At 38.5% G+C, this 24,549-nt stretch overlaps 3 protein-coding genes across 6 annotated transcripts; 2 read left to right on the plus strand and 1 right to left on the minus strand.

Annotated features, from left to right (window-relative positions):
- Positions 1-927: 927 nt before the first annotated feature.
- Positions 928-23,635, plus strand: LOC149169472 (uncharacterized). 4 transcript variants are annotated; one of them, XM_089428707.1, is made up of 10 exons: positions 928-1,073; positions 1,191-3,060; positions 18,828-18,999; positions 19,162-19,705; positions 19,819-20,025; positions 21,126-21,680; positions 22,900-22,954; positions 23,142-23,198; positions 23,343-23,386; positions 23,574-23,635. In XM_089428707.1, the coding sequence occupies exons 3-8, from the start codon at positions 18,917-18,919 to the stop codon at positions 23,177-23,179; spliced, it is 1,482 nt and encodes a 493-aa protein (XP_089284833.1). In that variant the 5' UTR covers positions 928-1,073; positions 1,191-3,060; positions 18,828-18,916; the 3' UTR covers positions 23,180-23,198; positions 23,343-23,386; positions 23,574-23,635. The 4 variants fall into 4 exon arrangements, with proteins under 4 accessions (XP_089284833.1, XP_089284832.1, XP_089284835.1 ...); XM_089428706.1 differs by lacking the exon at positions 928-1,073 and adding an exon at positions 11,152-11,243 and having other exon boundaries at positions 3,015-3,060; XM_089428708.1 differs by lacking the exon at positions 928-1,073 and adding an exon at positions 11,152-11,243 and having other exon boundaries at positions 3,041-3,060; positions 18,889-18,999.
- LOC149169473 (pentatricopeptide repeat-containing protein At2g36980, mitochondrial-like) lies at positions 3,839-4,528 on the minus strand. The gene has a single exon (XM_089425210.1). The coding sequence runs from the start codon at positions 4,526-4,528 to the stop codon at positions 3,839-3,841; it is 690 nt and encodes a 229-aa protein (XP_089281336.1).
- Positions 13,861-17,985, plus strand: LOC149169474 (uncharacterized). The gene has a single exon (XM_089425211.1). It carries the CDS (start codon positions 13,861-13,863, stop codon positions 17,983-17,985), a length of 4,125 nt encoding a protein of 1,374 aa, XP_089281337.1.
- Positions 23,636-24,549: the final 914 nt, after the last annotated feature.

Genomic DNA, 24,549 nt, shown 5'->3' on the forward strand with positions numbered 1-24,549 from the left:
TTAGGAACCCCAAGTTCCTCCATTCTTTGCCAAAGTTTATCCCTAGGAACCGAGTCAAACGCTTTTCTAAAATCAACAAAGTAACAAAAGAATTCTTCCTTCTTCTCCCAAACTTTTTCAATGATGTGCCTTAAAGTTATGCAATGATCAACTGTGGAATGCTTAGGTTTAAAACTTGCTTGCCCTTTAGCACACTTATTTCTTTCTTCTGCCCACTTGCTAATTTTGTTTTCTAGCATGCTTCCAAATAGCTTTGCAAACAAAGGGTTTGTCATGATGGTCCTATAATTGGAGGGATTATTGATGTCGCCGCTCTTGAAAAGAGGTATTTCCAGACTAATTGTCCAATTTGTGGGGAGCCCTTGTGATCTCACGTCACACGATACAGTTGAGTCTATAATCCATATGTCGGACGATACAGTTGAGTCTGTAATCCACGTGTTGGTGATGTCATCCCATGTGGCATGCACGGGCTAGACACTTGTTGCGAGAATATTGCTTTAGCTTTAGGATTTTTCATTTTCTAGGGGCATAAGCGTAAACAATATAAATAACTTTGAGCATATCGTACAAGGTATAGGGTAAGATTCGATCTCACTATATGTTTGTTGCAGAAGGGAAAAGATGGAGAATATTTAAAAGCGATGTCTCTCACACTCTTGGTTATTTATGAAGCTTTTTCATGTTATAGTGCATCGTTTTGGCTATTAATTTTACATTGCATATATTTTTACTTATAGCGCAATTGGGAAGGAAAATTCCCACCATATGTTTGTGGTGTCATCGAGCATTTTATCTATCAAAGCCATGCCATTGATAAAGATATTGTATTATACTTTATAATAATATGTTTGCTTTATTAGTCCCTGCCATCTGGCATCCGGCAGGGACTATAGTAACCGTTCGACGGCGAGATAGCATTACTTCGCAGGGTTTTTCAGTGGTATTATCACTTATGTTCTAAAGTTTGCAATTGATTTTCTGTTGGCCATCTTATTTGGCCTCTTCCCGAGGCGGAAGAGGCCGGACCATATGTTAAACTGATATTTAACCACAATCATGTGCCCTTGACGGTCTGCGGTTTAGTTTTAATGCTGGCATTAATTCCTTAACGTTTAATGTTAAGTGTTCAATTTGTTGTCTGCTAACTTGCTTGTTCTTTCGCTGCTAACGTGCTTGTTCTTTCGCAGGTGTCGGCCGTATGGTCAATGTTTGCATGGCGGGAGGTGTCCGGTGAAGAACTAATCACTAGCATCAAGATCTGATATACAATCACTCTGTTATTTTTGTAACCCTAATCCGGAATAGCTGGGAATGCACCTGGTGGTTCGTGACTGCAAGGAAACGTGCAAGGAAACCCCCTGGGTGCAAGGAAAATATTTTGCAGAGAGAGCCCTCACTAGGGTTTCCTGGTTGTGGGCGCGAATGGGTCAAATGGAGGGGTCGGCGGCAGTGGAGGAGGTGCATACGGATCAGTTCCTGGGTGTGGATGTTACTGGAAGAGAGAGATTGAGTGCTGAGGTATGTTCAGTCCAGGCCGAGAGCAGCTCTAAGTCTGTGCGTGATCCAAGTCTGTGCAGTGATAAAGATGGAGGGCTGAGACCCTGGAAGACACAGACTTAGCCTTGGAAATCTTTGCCGTTGAGGACCGAGTTCCTCAGGAAGATTGTGGAGGGGTTTTGTGTTCTCAGTCCCTAGGTGTGGATGTGGGCGTGGCGGTGGCGGAGGCGGAGGGGCGTACGGTGGCGGTGGCGGAGGCGGAGCGTATGGATCAATATGAGGGCCACAGGGCCTCAGGATGAGTGAGGATCTTCTGTGACCAGATCTGCCCTTGAAGAGGCCGAAATATGCCTCAGAATTAGAATAGAGACAGCGTATATATACTGGAAGAGAGAGATTGAGTGCTGAGGTATGTTCAGTCCAGGCCGAGAGCAGCTCTAAGTCTGTGCGTGATCCAAGTCTGTGCAGTGATAAAGATGGAGGGCTGAGACCCTGGAAGACACAGACTTAGCCTTGGAAATCTTTGCCGTTGAGGAACGAGTTCCTCAGGAAGATTGTGGAGGGGTTTTGTGTTCTCACAGTGACCTAAAGGGAGGCCAAATCAGCCTCAGGCTTGCACAGTGGAAGCAGATTGCTACAGGAAGACAGTCAAGGGCATTTGGTCTGTGATTTGACAAGTATTGTCAAGGAGATAGAGTGCTAAGGGCAGATCCGAGGTCTGCTAGGGCTATGGAGGCGCATATGGATCAATATGAGGCCGTGGAGAATTCTATGAATATATATAGTAACCTTGGAAGCGAAAGAATGAAGTATTCTATGAAGTTGCAGGTCATGACACCAGCAGTTCTACATTAACTGTGTTTGGCGGAGACGGCTGAGACCCTGGAAGACACAGACTTAGCCTTGGAAATCTTTGTCGTTGAGGACCGAGTTCCTCAGGAAGATTGTGGAGGGGTTTTGTGTTCTCACAGTGACCTAAAGGGAGGCCAAATCAGCCTCAGGCTTGCACAGTGGAAGCAGATTGCTACAGGAAGACAGTCAAGGGCATTTGGTCTGTGATTTGACAAGTATTGTCAAGGAGATAGAGTGCTAAGGGCAGATCCGAGGTCTGCTAGGGCTATGGAGGCGCATATGGATCAATATGAGGCCGTGGAGAATTCTATGAATATATATAGTAACCTTGGAAGCGAAAGAATGAAGTATTCTATGAAGTTGCAGGTCATGACACCAGCAGTTCTACATTAACTGTGTTTGGCGGAGACGGGACTGACAGCGGGGTGGCAAATGCGGTTGAGAAGGAAGACCTAGCGTTATAAGAAATTCGGAACGTATTTTCATTGGACCATCAGCTTAGCTGATTTGACGTGGGTTGGGGTGATTCAGGGGTTATGCTTAACATTTGTTGCGCGTAGACATTCCATTCCTTCCAGGTGACATTCTACATGCAGCGTGGGGCTACGTGTAACGTAATTTTCTTCTTATATAATAAGCTTATACATGATTTGGTCATTACGGCTTGTTATTTCGTGCTTCGGCTCCAAGAGTGACGAGTTATTACAGGTAATTTCCCTTCTTTGGTTTTATTCTACCTGCATTGCGTTGAACCCTTAATATTTTTATATTGGAGGTTCTCATTCCTGATACACTCCTTTAGTTTTTGGTTCTACTATTCTTACCACGTTTTTCTTTTGTGTTCTACTCATAGGTACCTAGATGTCCATTAACTATGTTTTGAGCTTGTTGAGCTTTTTGTTTATAGGATTCAAGTTTTTCCTTAACTAATTCCAATGCTCTGCCATTCTCAAGGTTCGTGGAATCTTCGCTCCATTGGAATCTGGATGCTGGGGATATCTATGAATTATATTTTGTTTTGTTAGCTGCATGTAGATGTATTCAACTGAGCACCCGAATATAATCCCATAAGTTTTTGCACGAGGCGTTCAAGTTATAGTTCGCATCTCTCATCTCTGTAGTTTTTTTTAAGGAAACATTTTCCTCGTGTAGGTTTTTTACTATAACCCTCCCTTTTATAGTTATGCCATGCAAGGAGATGGCTCCAAGTGTCACCTCCTATTCCCATATGTTCCAGTAGGTAACATATTAGAACTTTATTTACTTAATTACTGGCTTCCGAATGTGCCATTTCTGGAGTCGACAACGGCCTTACCTGAAGAAGCGATTCAAGGATCAGATTTGCAGGGTCTTCTCTTTAACTGCTGGTGTCATCTCAGCAGCTTTCACATTACTTTGTTCTAAAGCCGTAGCTTCAGCTGAATTTCATTAAACATAGCATGCAAAGATGAATCTTACAATGAGCATCAGCTGACTCGAATGCATGCTAATTGTTTTTGTGCAATATAGAGTTCTTGTTCCTTTTCTGAACAAGTTGACACCACCCGTTTTGTTTCATGCTATTTAACATGTCAAGGGCTTGATCAATGCGCCCATGCTTTCCATAGATGCCAATCATGGTATTGTAGGTCACCAAGTCTGGGGAAAAACCCCGTCTTTTTAACTCCGTAAAGGCATTTTCCGTCTCCTGTAAGAAATTACACTTGCTAAATACAAGCACGAGTGCTTTCAGGAGTATCCAACTGGGATAAATGACTTCCAAATATATATCTTCTGCAAGGGCCTTCAACTGCACTATACAATTACCATTTCCATAAGCATGCAACAGGGAAGCATAAGCATTTTCATTTGGTTTATAACCCCCATCCTTCATATCTGCTAAAATGGCATATGCTTCCTTCCACTGCCCTTTCCTAGCTAATGCATTCAAAAGAGCATTGTAAGTAGAGAGATTAGGACAAAATCCTGTGAAGAACTCCAAGGCTTTCTCCTCTCTTCCTTCTTTCCCAAATGCAGATATCAGGATTGTGTATGTAAAAACATCAGGCTTCACTCCTTTAATTACCATTGTATCCATCAAAGCAGCAGCTTCATTACAGAATCCAGCAGTACAGTAAGCTGAAATCAATTCGTTATAGGTGACAGTATCAGGTTGGCACTCTTTGCTGCTCTCCATTTCTGTCAAAATTTTGAGAGCTTCTCCATGCAACCCTGCTTTTCCATAGACATTAAGAAGAGCATTGTATGTGATTCTACCCGGGGGACATCCCTCTGCCTTCATCTCTTTGAAAATATTGGATGCTTCTTCACACAGCTCTCCTCTGCCACAGGCAGCTATAATGGTATTGTAGGTGCATTCATCAGGCTTAATTCCCCGAGTTTTCATCTGCTCAAAAAGTGATACAACTTTGTTCCAAGAATTACCCATCTTGCCGTATACATCAAGCATTACATTGTAGGTGACAACATTTGGTTCACATCCACCTTCCTCCATTCTCTTGAACAGAGAGATCGCTTCTCTGTACATACGATTCCAGGAATAAGTAGAAATTAAAGAGGTATAGGTATAGGCATTCATCGGATAACCTTCTAGGGGAAGATTATGAAACAAGTCAGTTGCTTTAGAGCATTGAGCCTCTATGCCTAAAATCCTGATCATGACTGCAATTGTTTGTGCATTTGGCTTGTGATCCTCGTGGTTTCTTATCCATTCAAATACATCTAGGGCCTTCTTCCATTCTCTAAATTCACATAGTCCCTTTAAGATTGCCAGAAGATCCCCTTCTTGTATTAGGGCCGAATCTAGAATTTCACCCTGGCCTTGGTAACCTCAATTGCTTGCTAGGATACGATCATTTCATGGACCTTTTGATCTTTTTCTTTCAGCTCAAGATCTGCTTTCTGTAATTTGTCCCAAGCACATTTCAATGATGTCTCACTCTCTCTAAGTTGACACATAATGTTGTCATTTCTTTGTTGCATTTTCTTGGCCACAAGGATTGCATCTACAAAGGCAATGACCAATGTGTTTTCTTTCTCCTGATTACCTTTTAGATTTGCCCCAGCTCTCTCTATCTCTTTTGTTTGATCACTGATCCTATAAAGGAGGTCCTCCTTTAGAACATGCACATCTTCAAACTGTTCTTGAACTTGCCTTTTGAAACTGTTAAAAAGGGTATTTGCATTGAGTCTTTCAGCAGATAGATCCCTCTCAATACCTGCTAAAGACAAACAAAGAATAGCCTCAAGCTCGAAAACCTTTTGCCATGATTTCACAACTTGATCTTCCACATTTTGCAAGGTCTTCTCTTTAACTGCTGGTGTCATCTCAGCAGCTTTCACATTACTTTGTTCTAAAGCCAGTGCTAGCATGAGTTCATCTCTTTCTTCCTTGAATTTCAGTATCTGCTGCTTCAGAGAATCAATGTGCAATCTTGCTTCAAAATTTTCATTTTTCAAATCTTGAATAAAATTATCCTTCTGACTGCTCACCTCTGATGCTTTCTGGAAACGGACCACTGCTCTTTTCTCTGCCGCTGATGCAGTAGCTTAGCAAAATAAGTCATTTTCTTTTGTCTTAAATGCCAGGATAAGAAAGAGAAACAATATACTTGTAACAATTTGATGGAGTAACCCCCCCTTTGATTACCAGTAGACAAAACATTCAAAGTTTCATTTATTGGCAGTTCTTCAAGCAGTGTGTTCTAATTTGGTGCCCAAACTGCAAGACATATCAACTTCTCCTCTTAAGATCATGTTATTCTCCTCCAACTGAAATATGTTTCTGTTGGATTCATGTAGTTTTACATTAAGAGAATCAATCTCTGTGTGTAGTGCTTGCAGCTTTCCTAATAGTGCCTCTACTTGGCAAGTATGCAAAACCAATGCAGCACTACCTTTTTCAGTCATAATGGACATAATTTCTTCAAGCCATGAATTTGGTGCTTTTAGGCATGTGGGTTCGAACCCAGTTCGTAGATATGTGATCAGTGCAACTGGCTGTTACTGGTTATGGCCTGTTGGTTTCTTGCAAATTCATGTGCATCTGCTCTTGCATTGACACAAATTGCTCTTCCTTTTTCTGAAAAGCTTTTTTGGTTCTTTGAACTACCCTATATCGGATTAATGAAGCACTTAGGCAAGGGACTCCAACTGCAGTAGTTTAAGTTCTTTTTCTCTATGATTTACCTGATCTTGCAAATGCTTAATCTCAGTAATAAGGGATTCAATTTTATGCCTTCCCTGCTTCTCAGCCTTCCTCAGTTCCTCTTTTTCATTTATTGTTCTTTCCATCTCCATCTCAGCTTCCTTTAAGCTTGCTAGAGCAGCTTCCATTTCTTTTCTTACAGATAAAATAGTTTCATCTTTCTCAAAGAGATTTTCTTTGAGATTTTGAGACTCCAATTTCATTCTCTCCAGTTATGACTTGATATCTCCATTTTGATCTTCCTTCAAAGTAGACCGTGGAACAGCTTCTGAAACTTGTGTAACTTGCTGATTTTGAAGAATTTCCACCTCTTTCTCCTTTTCAACAAGGGCAGTATGCAGAAGCTCAACCTTAGAAGAGAGACTCTCCCTTTCACTTCTCCAGTGTTCTTCAGAACATTCAAAATCATTAAGTAACAAAGACAGAGCATCCACTTTGTCCTCTGTTGATTGTAGCTTCAGCTGAATTTCATTTAACATAGCATGCAAAGATGAGAGCTCATTTTCCTTATCAGAAATCTTACAATGAGCATCAGCTGACTCGAATGCATGCTAATTGTTTTTGTGCAATATAGAGTTCTTGTTCCTTTTCTGAACAAGTTGACAATGCCTGATCTGCTACAGCCATAAGTTGCTGCTTTTCTGATTCTACCCTGGCCTTGGTAACTTGTGTAACTTGCTGATTTTGAAGAATTTCCACCTCTTTCTCCTTTTCAACAAGGGCAGTATGCAGAAGCTCAAGCTTAGAAGAGAGACTCTCCCTTTCACTTCTCCAGTGTTCTTCAGAACATTCAAAATCATTAAGTAACAAAGACAGAGCATCCACTTTGTCCTCTGTTGATTGTAGCTTCAAATGAATTTCATTTAACATAGCATGCAAAGATGAGAGCTCATTTTCCTTATCAGAAATCTTACAATGAGCATCAGCTGACTCGAATGCATGCTAATTGTTTTTGTGCAATATAGAGTTCTTGTTCCTTTTCTGAACAAGTTGACAATGCCTGATCTGCTACAGCCATAAGTTGTTGCTTTTCTGATTCTACCCTGGCCTTGGTAACCTCAATTGCTTGCTAGGATACGATCATTTCATGGACCTTTTGATCTTTTTCTTTCAGCTCAAGATCTGCTTTCTGTAATTTGTCCCAAGCACATTTCAATGATGTCTCACTCTCTCTAGAGGCTTGTCGAGTACATGAAGAACTAACTCAGCTTGGATAGATTCATACCTCAAGGTTCAAGGTCCACCCACAGTGGTGCAGAATCAGATCTATCTCTCAGAAGTCCTGCTTGGCCCTCTCGCCTTGTACCATTCTTAGTCAATCAATCTAAGCCCTAGGTGTAAGTCAGTCTCAAGTGCAGGTCAATAAAATGATAATAGCACTGATATGTCTTCCTTTTTCTCACGCTCTGTCTCTGGTTTTATATTGCTTTGTTAATAATTTTCCGAAGGCTTTACTGAACTTATTATTCCATATTTTTACTTCTTTCAGTATTCATGTTACTTTCCTCAATTTCTCCCTTCTAACAACTCATACCCATGTACTCAAACAATTATGACTTACCACTTATTATTCCACTGATATATTTATTACAAATTCGTATGCTTGATGTACAATGTTTCTTTTTTGATATATTTATTATGGATGTGTGTACTTGATGTACAATGTTTCTCTTTTCCTTCTAAAATGTGTTCAAAATTAATTCTTAGTCATAAAAGAAAGTGGAAATTCTATTGTTTATAGACCTGGAGCTAGCCTCATTTTTATGTGGGATTATTTTCTTCTTAGATCCACTATAGATCACTCTTTTATTTCTTATAGTTATAGTTCCTCTTTTATCAACAATTCTGTAACATGAATTTATATCAGTACTATTTACTATAAATGTATTCTAATGAGTGTTTCGTTTCTTGTACTTATAGTTCCTAATTTACCAACAATTATGTATTAAATATTTATATCAATACTCTTTACTGTAAAGCTACTGTAATCAGTCTTTTGTTTCTTGTACTTCTAGTTCCTAATTTACCAACAATTTTGTATTGTATATTTATATTAGCACTCTTTACTGTAAAGCTACTGTGATCAATCTTATAATACAAAATACAAGAGTTTTACAAGAGTTCTTATAATACAAGAGTTTTACTATTATGGTTAAAAGAATTCGAACTACCTCAGCTCTGGAAGTTCGATCTATTCACATTCAATACAGATTTAGGCCTCTTTTAGTGGCTCGCTCATCCCCATTAACACAGAACAGATGCATTCTTTACACAGAGAATTTGGTGACTTATTCTTGTTTTGACATACCTTCACTTAGGGCTTCTGGACACACAGATCTACATCCTCCTTTGCTCCCATGCCACTAGAAGCTAATATGTTCTTGTTTCCTCCAAGTTAACAAAAGAAAACAATTTGTGTTATTCCAATACCTAAAAAGTACAAGATTTTCCATCTTTATGGTATGTGAGGGGAGACTTTCGATTCTGCCGAATGTATGTAGATTCTAGGTATTAGGTTGTTAATCTATTTCCGCAGATCTAATAATGATGATAAAAAAAATTAGAGGAGGTATAAAAAATATTTAAGAACGTGCCAGTATCTACGCCATCATTTTGGGTCTTCAAATTACATGTGACAGTATTGTCCGATCCATTACAGTATAGAATTGATATCCGATAAAAACTTATCAACCAACCCATCAACTCAACATAGATTCGATAGTGACCTGTCAACTAACAAATCAGGATACAGGCAAATAATCATATACTTTATAGGCTGGTGAACACCAAGCTGTAGGAGTAGGATCCAAGTGGATGTCCTATCTTCATGGCTACCTTTGGGAGTGTCTGTTTGAGCACCTGCCACACCCGTACAGAACAGCCCACTAGAGACGAAGACTAAGAATTCATAAAAGTAACAGGATATTACTATCTGGTCGAGCCCACACTCAGTTTGAAAGCTTTCTATGTTTTTCGTTAACTGTATTATAATCTATGAAAAAATACTTTTTTCATATTTAGTCATTAGTCCAATTAGGTTGAACTCTCATCACCCTCAGATAAAAAAATCACAGATCAGAATGCTATGGGGCTCAAAGAAGTTTACCAGAAGTTCACCTCAGTTCGGGAGTCTGCTGTGTCTTTTGTTAAATGTGTTACAATCTATGAGAAAACAATTGCTGTGTAATTTGAATAATGTTGATTTTATTGTAAGGGAAAGGTGAAGCTAAGGTTCTTAACTTCTTTATAATTTTTTCAAACATATCAAAAAGTTACTCATATATTTACACGGATAGAAAAATAAATAATCTTTTTATATTTAACAAAATATAGCTCTTGAATTCTTGTGCTGTAGAATGACTGCTGAATGCTAAATATCTTTTTTATAGTTTTCTTTTTCACTAGATGTGTTTTCAAGAAGTCCAGGAGAGGGCTTCAATTGTATCATGACATCTATATTGTTGTGACGAGTTGACAGCCATAAGAGGACTATTGCTCCTACTTTCTCAGATCACTTTGAGAGGATCATATTGCATGTTTCGAGTTGCTGCAATTTTATGACATCAGTTCCTTCATTGAAATACATGAATTTCTGCGTGCACCCTGTTATACTTGTTTAACTTTCCTTGCTAAAGCTTTTTATGGAAGTTATAGTTGCTTACAGGAGAATCCTGAGAAAATTAACTGCTGTGGTGTGTGTTATGTCATATTCTAGTGTCATAACTGTTGTGGTTTGACTTCTGATTTAAGGATCCTTTGTGTATAATTTTTATGGTTTGTGTCTAAGATTTACAGAACTCAGCTAAATTTGTTTTATATTTAAATCTGCAAATCTCAGAGTCTCAGAGCATAGCCGAGTGCTCATACTGTGTGCAAAAATATTAGGAGCTCAAATAGCCTTGAAAATTATAGCATATGAATAAAACTTAGCATTCTTGTTTAAGTCTCTTTTTAGTTTTTGGTGACAGTAATCACTGTAATACCACATTTCCCAGGTCATCCCAGTTTCCTTCCTTCTATCTCCCAAACAGTGGAAGATAAAGAGTAAGAGTGCTTAGAGGTTTGTGCAACTCTAAGGCTGAGGATGCTGATCCCAGTTCTGGTTGGAGCCACTTGTAAAACGCTTTTCAAATTTTTCCACTTAATGAATATAATTTTAGTATACAATTTGAGTTTGAAATAAAATCAGTCTACGTATTTGCTGCTTCCGGAAGCTATTTGGTGCTTTCTTCCGCATTTAGTCACCAGGGATGCCTTCTCTGAGTCAGCACATATATTAGAATGTCTCTATTTCAGCTTTCTGTGATGAAATGAAAAAGCCCTGATGAAATGAAAAAGCCCCAAGAAATAAGCTGGTGTGGCGCATGTATGTTTGTTTCCTAAAAAATTTCTTGCTGCTGTGGACAAAACAGTCAAAGTTTCATTTATTGGCAGTTCTTCAAGCAGTGTGTTATCATATTCCTGATTGCCACTTTCATCATAGCCACCTCCCAGTTCTTTGCTAAAAAATCTCAATGTCTTGGGTTGTAATTTAAAGACATTATTGTCAGTTGTGCTTCCAGAGGGGTTTACGTTGTTCTTTATCTTGGCAGTCATATTTCGAACTTCAGTGTCAGAGCTGCGCAGTGGATGCTACCGGACATAAGGAGTCTCTGTAGCTTAGCAGACATTTGCGGTTTCAAAGGTGCGCACAATCACTTCGTGTTCTATAATCATTTTCATTGTTCAACTTGTTATTATGATTCTCTGGTTGTAACTGCATTGCATCAGTAAACATAGTATTGTATCGAACACTTAGTCGTCATCATGTCTTCTATGTCTGATAAACACAAGTTGCAATTAGTATTGCAAAAGCATCACTTATTCCGTGTGGACAATTTCTCATATCTAATTGGAGACTGCCTATTCGATAGTTTAGAACTTTTGTTAGATTTCCGATACACATCAGTGGAGCTAAGGAAAGGAACAATAGAATATTTTAGAGCCTGTCTCAAAAAACAAGATAGTGAGGCAATTTTGTCTTATGAACATGAACTGCATGAAGCTTCACTTAAAGAAATGCATAACATTAGCAACCGTGAAGTCTATTTAGACAAAATGGCTAAATCTGCCTCAAACAATATACCCCTAGCATCCAGAGGTCTGTGGGGAGATATTTTCTGCGTCCATTGGCTGTCAAACTGGTTGAAAATTCCAATTAGGCTTTGGTCCAAAACAAAGATGCGAGTGTATTTGCACTTCAATTCAAGTATTACAACGAATACTTGTGACATACTGTTCCATGACGACGACCCTTTGAATGGGCACTTCGAGCCTTTGGTTCATAAGCAGCCTACAATTCGTTCTACCTTCCAACAACAAGCCGATACCTCAAAGAACAATATCGAACCACAGCCTGAGACAAAATGTCAATCAATCAAAGCTAAATTACACGCACCTTGTCACTTAAACAAGCATGTGCTTAAGGACATTTCTCACAAGAATCAGGAAAGGCAAAACGTAGGCATTCAATACAACAGAAGTACAATGGAAGAACAAGTAGTTCTATACAACATAGAAGATGTTTGTGACACACCTATGTCTGATAAACACAAGTTGCAATTGGTATTGCAAAAGCATGACTTATTTCGTGTGGACAATTTCTCATATCTAATTGGAGACTGTTTATTCGATAGTTTAGAACTTTTGCTAGATTTCCGATACACATCAGTGGAGCTAAGGAAAGGAACAATAGAGTATTTTAGAAACTGTCTCAAAAAACAAGATAATGAGGCAATTTGGTCTTATGAACATGAACTGCATGAAGCCTCACTGAAAGAAATGCATAACATTAGAAACCGTGAAATCTATTTAGACAAAATGGCTAAATCTGCCTCAAACAATATACCCCCAGCATCTAGAGGTGTATGGGGAGATATTTTTTGCATCCATTGGCTGTCAAACTGGTTGAAAATTCCAATTAGGGTTTGGTCCAAAACAAAGATGAGACTGTATTTGCACTTCAATTCAAGTATTACAACAAATACTTGTGACATACTGTTCCATGACGAAGATCCTTTGAATGGGCACTTCGAGCCTTTGGTTCATAGGCACCCTACAATTGGTTGTGCCTCCCAACAACAAGCCGATACCTCAAAGAACCCTTGTCACTTAAACAAGCACGTGCTTAAGGGATTGCTCAGGAAAATCCGGAAAGGCAAAACATAGGCATTCAATATAACAGAAGTACAATGGAACAACAAGTAATTCTAAACAACACAGAAGATATTTGGGACACGCTGCACACAAAAGATGTTAGTCACACACGGACGTTCCGATCACTTAGAAACTTGAAAGAACATATTAGAACCAACAGACGAATAGAAGTTGTAACTCCTTCTCGATCAGACAAACAATCAAAAAGTCTATCTTTAACCAATTGTCGATCAGACAAACAATCAAAAAGTCTATCTTTGCGTTTGCTTAAAGGCATCATTCGGGGAAAATTGAAAACACAGAAAATAAGACTTGCCTTCAACACAACAATAATGAAACAAGAAATAGTCATAGAAAACATGGACTACAGCCCATGTTCAGGAAGATCAACGGATCTATCAGCACGATCAACGAACCAAGTAAAATCTGAGACACTGAGAATTCGATCACTTAGAAACTTGGAAAAACAGATTAGAAACAACGCACAAACCGGAATTGTAATCCCTTGTTCATTAGGCAAAGAGACAAAAAGCTTATCTTTGCATTTGCTTAAAGGCATTATCCGGACAAAATCGAAAACAGAGAAAATAAGACTTGTGTTCAACACAGCAACAAGGAAACAAGAAATAGTCATAGAAAACATGGACTACAATCGATTTGCAACAACATCAAAGGATCGTTCAGCACAATCAGAGAAACCAGGAGAATCCAACCTCTCGATTCAATCAAGATCAATGAACAAATTACCATAATTATCATAATTTGATCAAGTATATCAAAGGCAAGTAAGTGACACACCTATTTTCAATTGTTCATCATGTGAAACAACTTTTTTCAAAAGAGACATCTGCTTTCTGAAACAAGAATGTCAAGCAAAACAAAATAAGATTAGGAAACTATCAACTAGTTTTGAGAATGTTAAATCTCGTGTTGAAGATTGCTACATTTGTAAACATTGCAAAAAAGAAATTGAACATGACACAATTGCTAAATATGCAGTCCCTGAACACATAAGAAGAAACAATGGCACTAGAACACTGAGAGACCTCACTGAACTAGAGGAAAGACTAGTCGCATTAAGATTGCCCTTCTTGCAAATAAAAGAAATGGGCCATCGACATAAGAAGTCGCAACTGGGCTTAACTGGAGGAGTCATCAATGTCCCTACTAACATTTCCAGAATCCAATCTGCATTGCCTCGAACTATAAAAGACACTGACACAGTTGCCGTTGTTCTCAAAAAGAGTTTAAGATTCAAAAGTGCTTATGCATTTGGTCGAGTTCGAGTTCACAAAGTGATGAAAGCACTAAAAGAATTATGCAAAAGGATGCTTTACAAGCTCGAGAACGCTACCATAAATGAAAATTGGAAAGAGACATTCCTACAGAACCAAGAAGCTTATGAAAGTTCAAGTGACACTGAAGATAGTGAACACGATAACCAGGACAACGATGAACCAACGACAAAAACATTGGTCCATGGATTCATTGATGCACACACCGTCCATGACCTTGTAAATAAACAAATTAACATTGCACCTGCTGCTGGATACATGCCATTAGGAATCTTCAAAGATAAGTACTCAGAAGAAATGAGTTTCCCATCGCTTTTCTATGGCAAGAAACGCCCAGCCGACATCTCCAAAAACTTTACATATCAAAAGATTTGCCAATGGGAAGTGCTGCATAAAAGCCATGATTTTGCTTATCATACTGCAAACCTGTTCTATAAAGCAATTCGCATTATCATAAATCAGGTGTTGAATACAATGTGGATTAGAATTAGAAAGGGGCAGTTGAAAGGTAGAAAACTAGTTGCAAAAGACGTTAAGTCAAAACCAAACCTAGATCGTATTTTAAATTCTGACATTGGGTACATGGACCTAAAAACAATTCGTACCTCACCTGACTACCACCAGCAAATACGGAACAAACTCTATGCAATGATACAACAACTAGGGCCACCCACTTTCTTTGTTTCGTTTAGCAGTGCGGAGCATCTTTGGGATCCTTTGATGCATGCATTGAGACACATAAAACAAAACACTAGAAGACCAAACACAGGTGAACTTGATGAAAATGAACCTAGCTCATTAATAAGAAACGACCCTGTTACTTGTGTACGTTACTATAGATCTAGGAGGGATGCATTACATCAATTGATATCTCATGATCACAAGTATTATGGACAGCTCACTGACCACTTCTATGTAACTGAATTCCAAAACCGGGGCAGTGAACATGAACATGGCTTACTATGGATAAAATCTGCACCAATCTATGGTCAAAATACAAATATTGAAGTCGAAGAATTCGTTGACAATTACTTGTCAACTAATTCACTATTACTTGCAAGTGAACTTAGAGTTCTACAACACCATTGTCACACAAAAAGTTGTAGGAAGCGTGCAAATTCTAATTGCAGATTTAATTTCCCAGTACCACCAATGAAAGTAACGAAAATACTTGAGCCTCTTGAATTCGATAGTGATAAAACAAAAGCACATGCAAAGCTAATCTTTGAAGCAATAAACAACACAAGATACAGTGAAAATGATACATTTGATAGCTTTTTAGCCAACCTTGGACTAGTACACAATGAATACATACATGCTATCCAATGTACACTAAAGCGAACAACACTCTTATTGCAAAGGAACCCAGTTGACACCTGGACAAACAACTTCGCTAAACATATTCCAGGAATTTGGATTGCAAACACTGATTCGCAATTTGTACTTGATTCATATGCAGCTGCAATGTATTGCAGTTCTTATATGACCAAAGAAGATAAAACACTGACAAGAACATTTAAAAACATACGCGACAATCATGTGAAAACAAAATCCGATATCCTAGATACCATTAGATCTTTGGGGAAAGCTTTGGTCAACTTGCAACAAATGTCTGCACAACAAGCAGTGCATATTGTGTTATCGCTCCCACTAAACTCTAGTTCACGGAAATGTGTATTTATTAACACATCTCCTGTCGATGATCGTGCATTTGTTCTTAAAAAACAAAAAGATCTGCAGAAGGAAGCAGATGACTCAGAAGACATAATGTGCCCATCAATTACTGACTACTATGCTCTCCGACCTACTGCTATTGAACATGTCTGCTTAGCAGAATTTGCATCTAGCTATACAAAGAAAGGACAAGAACGCAGAAAATCAAGTAAGCCATGTGTCATTCGATCTGTTAGATACAACAAATACAAGGACATTGAAAATCACTGTAGAGAGCAATTGATGTTATACTATCCTTATCGAGGAAGTGAAACTGCAATTAAGCAACGTTACACAAGTTGGCAAGCTGCATATGTTGCGGCCGAAGAAATAGTCAAGCAAAATGAACAAAAGTTCAAATTTGCTACAACAACTACATGGGGTGACATAGATGACGCAATGCACACAGTAGAAACAGAAACTGGAGAAATATTTGACATAGATAGTTTGAAATCAAATGAAACAGAAACTATAACATTTAACAAATCGATAGATGACAAATATGAAAACTACGACTTCCAAGATGACTTGGGACATTTGCAAGATAGCAAAAAGTTCGCTTTACCATCTACAAGGCCATATGAAATCGTGAAACAACCACGTATACTTGAAGACGTAGAGTACTATGAATTAATGCGACAATTAAACCCCGAACAAGCAAGTATAGTTACTGATGTTATAACAAGGAAATTGTACAGACCAGATGAGCTAATCCACCTATTATTAACAGGAGGTGCAGGAAGAGGCAAGACACACACAGCCAAGGCAATCTTCCAATCCTTAGTACGCATACACAATGTGGCATTGCCTTATAACCCATCACAACTAATAGGAATAATCGCTGCATACACGGGCAAAGCTGCCTTCAATGCTGGTGGTGTCACATTGCATTCTGCATTCTATTTGCCCTTTAACAAAGCAGATTGCCTCTCACTAAACAGTGAAAAATTGGACACATTATCAAAGCATTTCCAACAATTGTGTGTCCTCCTCATAGATGAGGCATCGCTCGTTGGTGCAACAACACTATATCAAATTGATAAGCGCCTGCGACAAATCTTACACACACCAACTTCATGCTTTGGCAACGTTGACACGATATTCTCCGGCGATCTTTACCAGGCAAACCCAGTCAGAGACTCCCTGATCTTTGAAAACCCAAAAATCAACAAAAACACAATTCCATATGCCTTTTGGCCAGAGAAAATAAAATGTTATCAACTGCACACAGCCATGCGCCAAAAAGACCCATTGTTCATTGATGTACTAAATAGGATGAGATTAAACATGCAAACAGATGAAGATATCGCTTATGTAAACAACAACTGCTATAGGGTCCCACCTTCAAGCCCAGTTTTCCCACACATTTTCTATCGCAATAAAGATGTCCATATTCACAATGTCAAAATGCTTTCCCTAACGAAGGGGGAACAAATAATGCTCATTGCAATTGACAACTACAAGCTTCCTGGGTCGAGTTATTTTGCTTTTGATAAAACAATCTCACTGCCATCAACAATTACAGTTAAACAGAACATGCTAGTTGAACTATATGCAGGAAATTACAATACAAACGATGGATTAGTAAATGGTGCCGAAGGCATTTTCAAATGCTATTCATCTAATAACAACAGGCCTGACATTTTCTGGATAGAATTTTCAGATCCAGAAATTGGGAAACAACAAAGAAGCAACTTCAAACAACTATACGACATAAATATAATGCCAAATTGGACACCAATCTTTCGAATAGCAAAATCGCTAGCAATGTCTCGGAACAAATTACAAATTACAATTCGAAAACAATTTCCCATCCAATTAGCCTGTGCCCGAACAATACACCGGACACAAGGGTTGACATTGGATCAGCTTGCATTTGACCCAACTGGTGTGACAAAACATGGTCTAGTCTACACTGCATTATCACGTGTTCGAACTATTGACTCACTATACTTGATTAACAAATTGACACAACAAAACTTCCATGTAAAAAACAAAATAATCAATGAGATGGCACGGCTAGAAACAACTGGTGCATGGAAACTAGAATTCGCAAAGAACAAATCTGTTAACAAGGATGTTTTATCGATTGCAAGCCTGAACACACGTAGTCTACGTGCACATCTTAGTGACGTGATTCATCACAGTGACTTAATGGACAACATGATTCTATGTTTTCAAGAAACTCATTTGTACACTCCACCAGTAGTCAAAGAATTCTAATCATTCAATTTTGCAGCTGCACATTGTACACATGGAATTCTTACTTGCATAAACAAAAAAATACCTATTAGAGCAAGAAAGACATTTTGCAAAAACAAAACAGAGCTTACCCTAATTGACATGTACTTCCAACGACCAATTTGTTTAATGAACATTTATGCAGCACCATTTGAACAAGTATCCACAATAATGCAAATAATTCAGGAAGCAAAGTCGCAAACTACATATACTGACTGTGTTTTTTTAGTTATTGGTGATTTGAACATTGACATACAACAAGAAACAGCTCGTAGCAAACTCTTTGTACAATTTATGGAAATGGAAAACTTACATGAAATAACAAGCAAACTATCTCCGCACCGAAACACAGTAATAGACCATATCTGGACAACTTTGCCTATGAAACAGTGTGAGATAAATGTAACATGGGCTTATTGGTCTGATCACAGCATATTCTATGCGCTATTACAGCTCTAGTGACCCTTGGAACAAATCAATTTTAGCCTGTAGCAAAATCAAAGTAGCATTGATACACAAGTTTCTCTACAATTTGCTAAACTTCTTATTCAACGAAACTTCATATTTCCCTGTTCAAACAAACGCTGTGTTGCCCGAGCAATATCAATCTCCAATGGCCATACTGAAAGTCTATTTCTTGTAGCTCCCTTGCAACACTCTGCGTTAACTGATCTAGGTATGTAACAACACATAGAATAACATTATGCACAGATTTATTATTACATGGAACACATTTTGCTTGTAGACCTAATAGAATACATATTTATTATTACGTGGAACAAGTTTTGCTTGTAGACCTCATAGCTTGTACTCGTGTTGTACAGATAACTAATAAGAAAACACAGAACGAAGAAGTAACTCCTCCAGAGCCTTGCTGCTTTTCAGATCAGAGATTGGTAAACAGATAATTAATATGAAAAGACATCACGAAGAAATACCTGCTCCAGAGACATGCTCCCTCTCTGAGACTTGTGACGTCTCAGAAACTGCTAAAAAGTAACTAAAAAACCTTCAAATCTATTCTTACAAGTTTTGTAGTACAAACACAATGTTAATTCAGATTCTTCAATATTGTTCTACAAGCAAAAACAGGAAAGTACATCAAGTTTTGTAGTACAAATATAATGTTAATTCAGATTCTTTAATATTGTTCTACAGGCAGAAACAGGAAACTACTTCTGATATAGCAGCCAAGCATCAACTTTGTAGAACAATCACAATACAGGAGTTAAAAGGGCTGAAAATGGGAACAACTTTTCACGGCCAGGTTCTAGTGATATACAAAACACTGGTCGACAAAGCCCACGGAATTGAATTGTTACGTGCTGACATGGTGGATAGCAAAGGGCATATGACAATTACGCTAAATGTGCCACACAGCCTCATTGCTGCTACTGAAGAGAAGCTTCTAGTTGGCCAGGGAATCTGTGTTACAGATTTCAAAGTTTCTGCTAAGACAATCTACGACCATGGAGACTGTCCGTGTATACTTGTTTTGCATGGGAAGAGCATATTGGAACCAATTCCACCTATCTGTATGGAATACAGATTTGTTCCCACGACAACTATTAACCAGCTCACCCGCACAACAGCTGAGTTTGCGATCGGCACAGTTGCCGGTCTTGTAACAACAGCGAAAGAAACAGCTGGTCAATATGTCCTAACTATCAAGGACGGCCCAGCTGAAAAAGACAAAGCCACGGTATATACGAATTCAACCATTTATTCTTTTTAACATTTAAATCATCTATACATTTTAAGTAACCGTTCACTTAAAACCAATTACATTTAACACTAGTACATTTTGCAACCCAGGTCTATCTTTTTAATACATTTAAGCCAATTTTCAACTGCATCCAACAACAAATTTCGAAACAAGAAGCACCAATGGTCCTGTTTCGAAATGTTGCCCGAGGCAAAGAACGTGGCTCATTACGGACATGCAAGTCTACATTCATTACACCCGTTACTTCAGACAGAGTACTTGGAGACCTGAGAAAACTACTTGCCTCAACAACAAAGGTCCTCTCATACTCCACAAAATATATATTATAAATCTTTATTTCCTCTTCCCCTAAATCACGCACGTTCATTTAACATCCTTTTAGCATTTTTATTACAATATCTAATGCTAGTCTTCTACTGAAACATGGACCAGGTTAAAGGTATGCTGACTATAGCAGACATACACGCATAACCCTTTGTTATAATCTGTAACAATTTCTCTCTACCCGCCGATACGTTTGGAACAGTTATCATGGACCAACTTAACTGTTCTACATGCAAACAGCTAACTACATATCGACGCAATTTGCAATTGAATTGCACAATCCAAACAGAGGGAAATGTTCAATACAAATGCATCCTAAAGGACAGTTTACTGCTCGAACTGTGTCCATCCTTAACAGGACTGACGTATGAAAAATATCTCGAAGATGTTGGTGACGTTACATACAGTTTGTGAGATTTCCATGTACACAGCAACTTCCTGCTGGATAGTTCAGATGTCATTGTCCGGACAGATTGACACATTTTATCCCCTGTAGGGTGTCAGTTTCTCTGGTCTACAAGTTCATATTTGCTAGAAGCTTGGAATACCAACTTCATAGAATTGTTATATCTGTATTTATTATTATTTGTACATAAGAACTCTTCCTCTGGGCATTTTAGTTTCTGTTGGGCTGAAAATAAACAACTCTGACAAATGTTTTGATGCTTCAGATTACCATCTTCATGCTACTCTTATACCTGTAGTTACTCTTCCTTTGGGCATTTACTTTCTACTGGAATGAAAAGAAAGAAAGCTCCTTATTGTTTAACGGCAGAAGTTTGTCATGCCATTGGCAACTCAATGTTTCGAACTCTTGTATCAGTTGAATTCGCTTAATATCCACTTGAAACATTTTTTGTACTACTCTTTGATATGAATGACTGTGCTGACTGCTTTCTAACAAATATTTTGGAGAAGCCTGATTCTTCCTGCAAAACTCATGGACTGGGATTGTCATTGAGTCATAACTATGTGTCCTGAATTTAAAATGATAATAAAGTTGTTATGATTCTTTTCTTCTGATGCTTAGATCCAGAGCTGACTACTTTGCTTTAAACGTGATATACCACAGAACAGAAAATCAATGGCAATGCCAATGGAGGAGCAGAAACGCAAGAGATGGTTGTCCCAATGTCATGAAGATCCTGACATTGACGGTTTTTTAAAAGCCCCAAACCTTGTAAAAGAACTCGTTTTGCTTCACTTGGACCGCTGGGTGTACTTTATAAGTCGGATACCCCTGGAAATCCGGTGGAAAAAGGAGATGGGGTGGAGCATTTCTCAACAGGAGGAAAGGCTGCACGTATTTATCTCCTTTCAAGATTTCGTGGAGAATGACTGGGGCTGTGAAAACCTCAGCCTTCTAATTTTTTATTGGCCGCGGCGTTGCACTGTGGTGGTGGACTGCGCCCGCACCATCCACTGTACACATGATACCTGCTATTATTATATAGCGGATGATGACGAGCGCTTCCAACAACTTACCGACCCAATTCCCTTGAAGCAGTTGGTGTTGGACTACAGCAATCTATTTTATCCAAATGGTTGGGATTGGGACATCTCGACAAGACGCAAATCTCTCCTCAAACGCTTCAATAGAAGGATGGCACAACCCTCAGATTTGAAGGTATTCCGTTCATTTCTAATTAATTTCTCCAAAATATAATATTATTTTCTATTCTTTCCTGAATCTTTTTCGTCATCTCATCTGTTTTTCTTTAATCTTTTTCAACATTTCTTTCCTGTATAGCTGATGGTAAGAATATGGATTGCTTTTTGCAGCCCCGATCCATATAGTGGCGTCGTACTAGGTCATAACCACTCAGGGTTTCCACCTGGCCTCTATTGCTTAATGGATCTGCGGTTAAGAACTCAGAGTGATCGATGCTAGTTTTTATGAAACAAAGTCTACCAATCTTCAATCCCATTGAAACATTTGAAAAATCTTAATCAAAATATCCACCGACATTGAAATCTACAGCAGTGCCATTTCAAAAGTAATTATGGCTTTGAGGCTTATAGGAATTACACTCACCCCTTTTATGACTTCGACTTGAAGTTTTATCACTTTCTGATGTTACACAGAAGCTCTTATGTTGATACACTGTTTGAAATGTCTGATGTCTGAAATGAAAAAGGCTGAAGTTTCTAAAGTCCTTAGAGACAAACGCCATTGCGATAAGTAGATATAGACATTTTTGTAAATCTTGTTTTGTGACCAACGCTCTTGTAAGTTTACTGTTTTTTCCCGCAGCTTATTATGGAAATTTAAATATTTGTTGTAGAACGAGCAAGACTGGCCTTCCAGCGTTTTTATACTATACATTAATAGTAATGTTAATCTTCCCAATATACCTATGGCATATGGACTCAGGCTTCTACATATATATCATATCCAGAATCTTATGTTTAAGGCCTTACAGTAGTTCTAAGGTTGCACCCATATATATTTTACATTAACATTTTAATATATTGCTTGGTCATTGTACCGTGGTTCACATTGGTGTATATTTGTTGTTACATATGTGTGCCAATAATGCGTGCTCCAAGCCACATGGAATACCCGCCATGCGCCAACGCATTTCCCTCATATGCTGATTAGTTTCGGTCACTGAGATCTTTTCAGGTGATCAAACAGAGCGCGAGAAAGGTTAATTTTCCTATAATATGGCCAAGACCCTCTCAATTTCCGCTCCTTCTAACATAATTTATATCCATGGATAAGTTATGCCGGGTTTTTTTAAGGTTTCATCGAAGCACCCTTTAACCTAAGTAAAAGAAATCCTTGCTTTTAACCTTGTGCCTTATGTATGTTATTATTGTTAATTGAAATATATTCTGAATAGTTCCTTTGCAGCCAGGACGAAATTGGAGGATCGACAAGCTTCCTTGCATTTACAGGTAATCTATCTTCCTTGCCTAAATTTTTACCTTTCGAATCCTTATTGTCTGGATTCGTTGTGCCCCTTTGTGGCATGAGCTTTTCCTATGTGTCAGGGTTTTTATTATTGTCTCATGGGTTCAATTTTGGTTCTTTTGTGTCTTATGTTCATAGTCTGATTATGGTGGTTTTTAACTCATGGATCAGGCCTTTGGCCTAGGCAACAGCTGGGGGTTTTCAGCTAAAGCTACTAAAGCTTTCGATGTATGTTTTCTATCATACTTTTTTAAACTTGTTTTGTGTCCTTAGTCAGACACATCCTACTTCATGATTGCTTACAAATGATATTCAGAATCAGTGTATGTTATTATTGTTAATTGAAATATATTCTGAATAGTTCCTTTGCAGCCAGGACGAAATTGGAGGATCGACAAGCTTCCTTGCATTTACAGGTAATCTATCTTCCTTGCCTAAATTTTTACCTTTTGAATCCTTATTGTCTGGATTCGTTGTGCCCCTTTGTGGCATGAGCTTTTCCTATGTGTCAGGGTTTTTATTATTGTCTCATGGGTTCAATTTTGGTTCTTTTGTGTCTTATGTTCATAGTCTGATTATGGTGGTTTTTAACTCATGGATCAGGCCTTTGGCCTAGGCAACAGCTGGGGGTTTTCAGCTAAAGCTACCAAAGCTTTCGATGTATGTTTTCTATCATACTTTTTTAAACTTGTTTTGTGTCCTTAGTCAGACACATCCTACTTCATGATTGCTTACAAATGATATTCAGAATCAGTGTATGTTATTATTGTTAATTGAAATATATTCTGAATAGTTCCTTTGCAGCCAGGACGAAATTGGAGGATCGACAAGCTTCCTTGCATTTACAGGTAATCTATCTTCCTTGCCTAAAGTTTTACCTTTTGAATCCTTATTGTCTGGATTCGTTGTGCCCCTTTGTGGCATGAGCTTTTCCTATGTGTCAGGGTTTTTATTATTGTCTCATGGGTTCAATTTTGGTTCTTTTGTGTCTTATGTTCATAGTCTGATTATGGTGGTTTTTAACTCATGGATCAGGCCTTTGGCCTAGGCAACAGCTGGGGGTTTTCAGCTAAAGCTACCAAAGCTTTCGATGTATGTTTTCTATCATACTTTTTTAAACTTGTTTTGTGTCCTTAGTCAGACACATCCTACTTCATGATTGCTTACAAATGATATTCAGAATCAGAGGATTTTGTACCGGCTGTTCCAGTTGCTGCATGGATTCTGATCACCCCCCACTCTTCCCGAAGGGAAAGGGCGATGGACCCTCATCCCGAGGTGGATCATTTCGCATTTACTACTGCCGCCACATCCATCATGCCATATGCCATTTCAACCCCATGTCAGATCAATATGCCCATCATTAAATACTGCCCTGATCCAATCTGATCTTCAAGATTATTTCTGCACCTAGATCTACCACCAAGATTGCCCGATGTCAGATACATCACTTCTACCGCCAAATACATCATTCCATATCCCATTTGCTCCCCATGTCTTATCGACCACTTAATTGCACCTCAAGTATTTTAAGCTGTCTCGACTAAAAGGAGAGGTTTTAGCCTTACCCCCGCTTTAT

Source organism: Pinus tabuliformis, chromosome 4_2 (assembly GCF_031772625.1).
Source record: "Pinus tabuliformis cultivar Carrire ecotype Pingquan chromosome 4_2, CPIR1, whole genome shotgun sequence".
NCBI classification, from domain to species: Eukaryota; Viridiplantae; Streptophyta; class Pinopsida; order Pinales; family Pinaceae; genus Pinus; species Pinus tabuliformis.

Excerpts from the sequence above, each read along its gene's own strand:
- LOC149169474 (XM_089425211.1), top strand. The coding sequence starts at position 13,861 with ATGGGCCATCGACATAAGAAGTCGCAACTGGGCTTAACTGGAGGAGTC.
- LOC149169472 (XM_089428707.1), top strand. The coding sequence starts at position 18,917 with ATGAAAAGACATCACGAAGAAATACCTGCTCCAGAGACATGCTCCCTC. Across the intron at positions 19,706-19,818 it reads CTGAAAAAGACAAAGCCACG|GTCTATCTTTTTAATACATT; the intron begins GTATATACGAAT and ends TTTGCAACCCAG. Across the intron at positions 22,955-23,141 it reads AAGCTTCCTTGCATTTACAG|GCCTTTGGCCTAGGCAACAG; the intron begins GTAATCTATCTT and ends CTCATGGATCAG.
- LOC149169473 (XM_089425210.1), bottom strand. The coding sequence starts at position 4,528 with ATGGAGAGCAGCAAAGAGTGCCAACCTGATACTGTCACCTATAACGAA.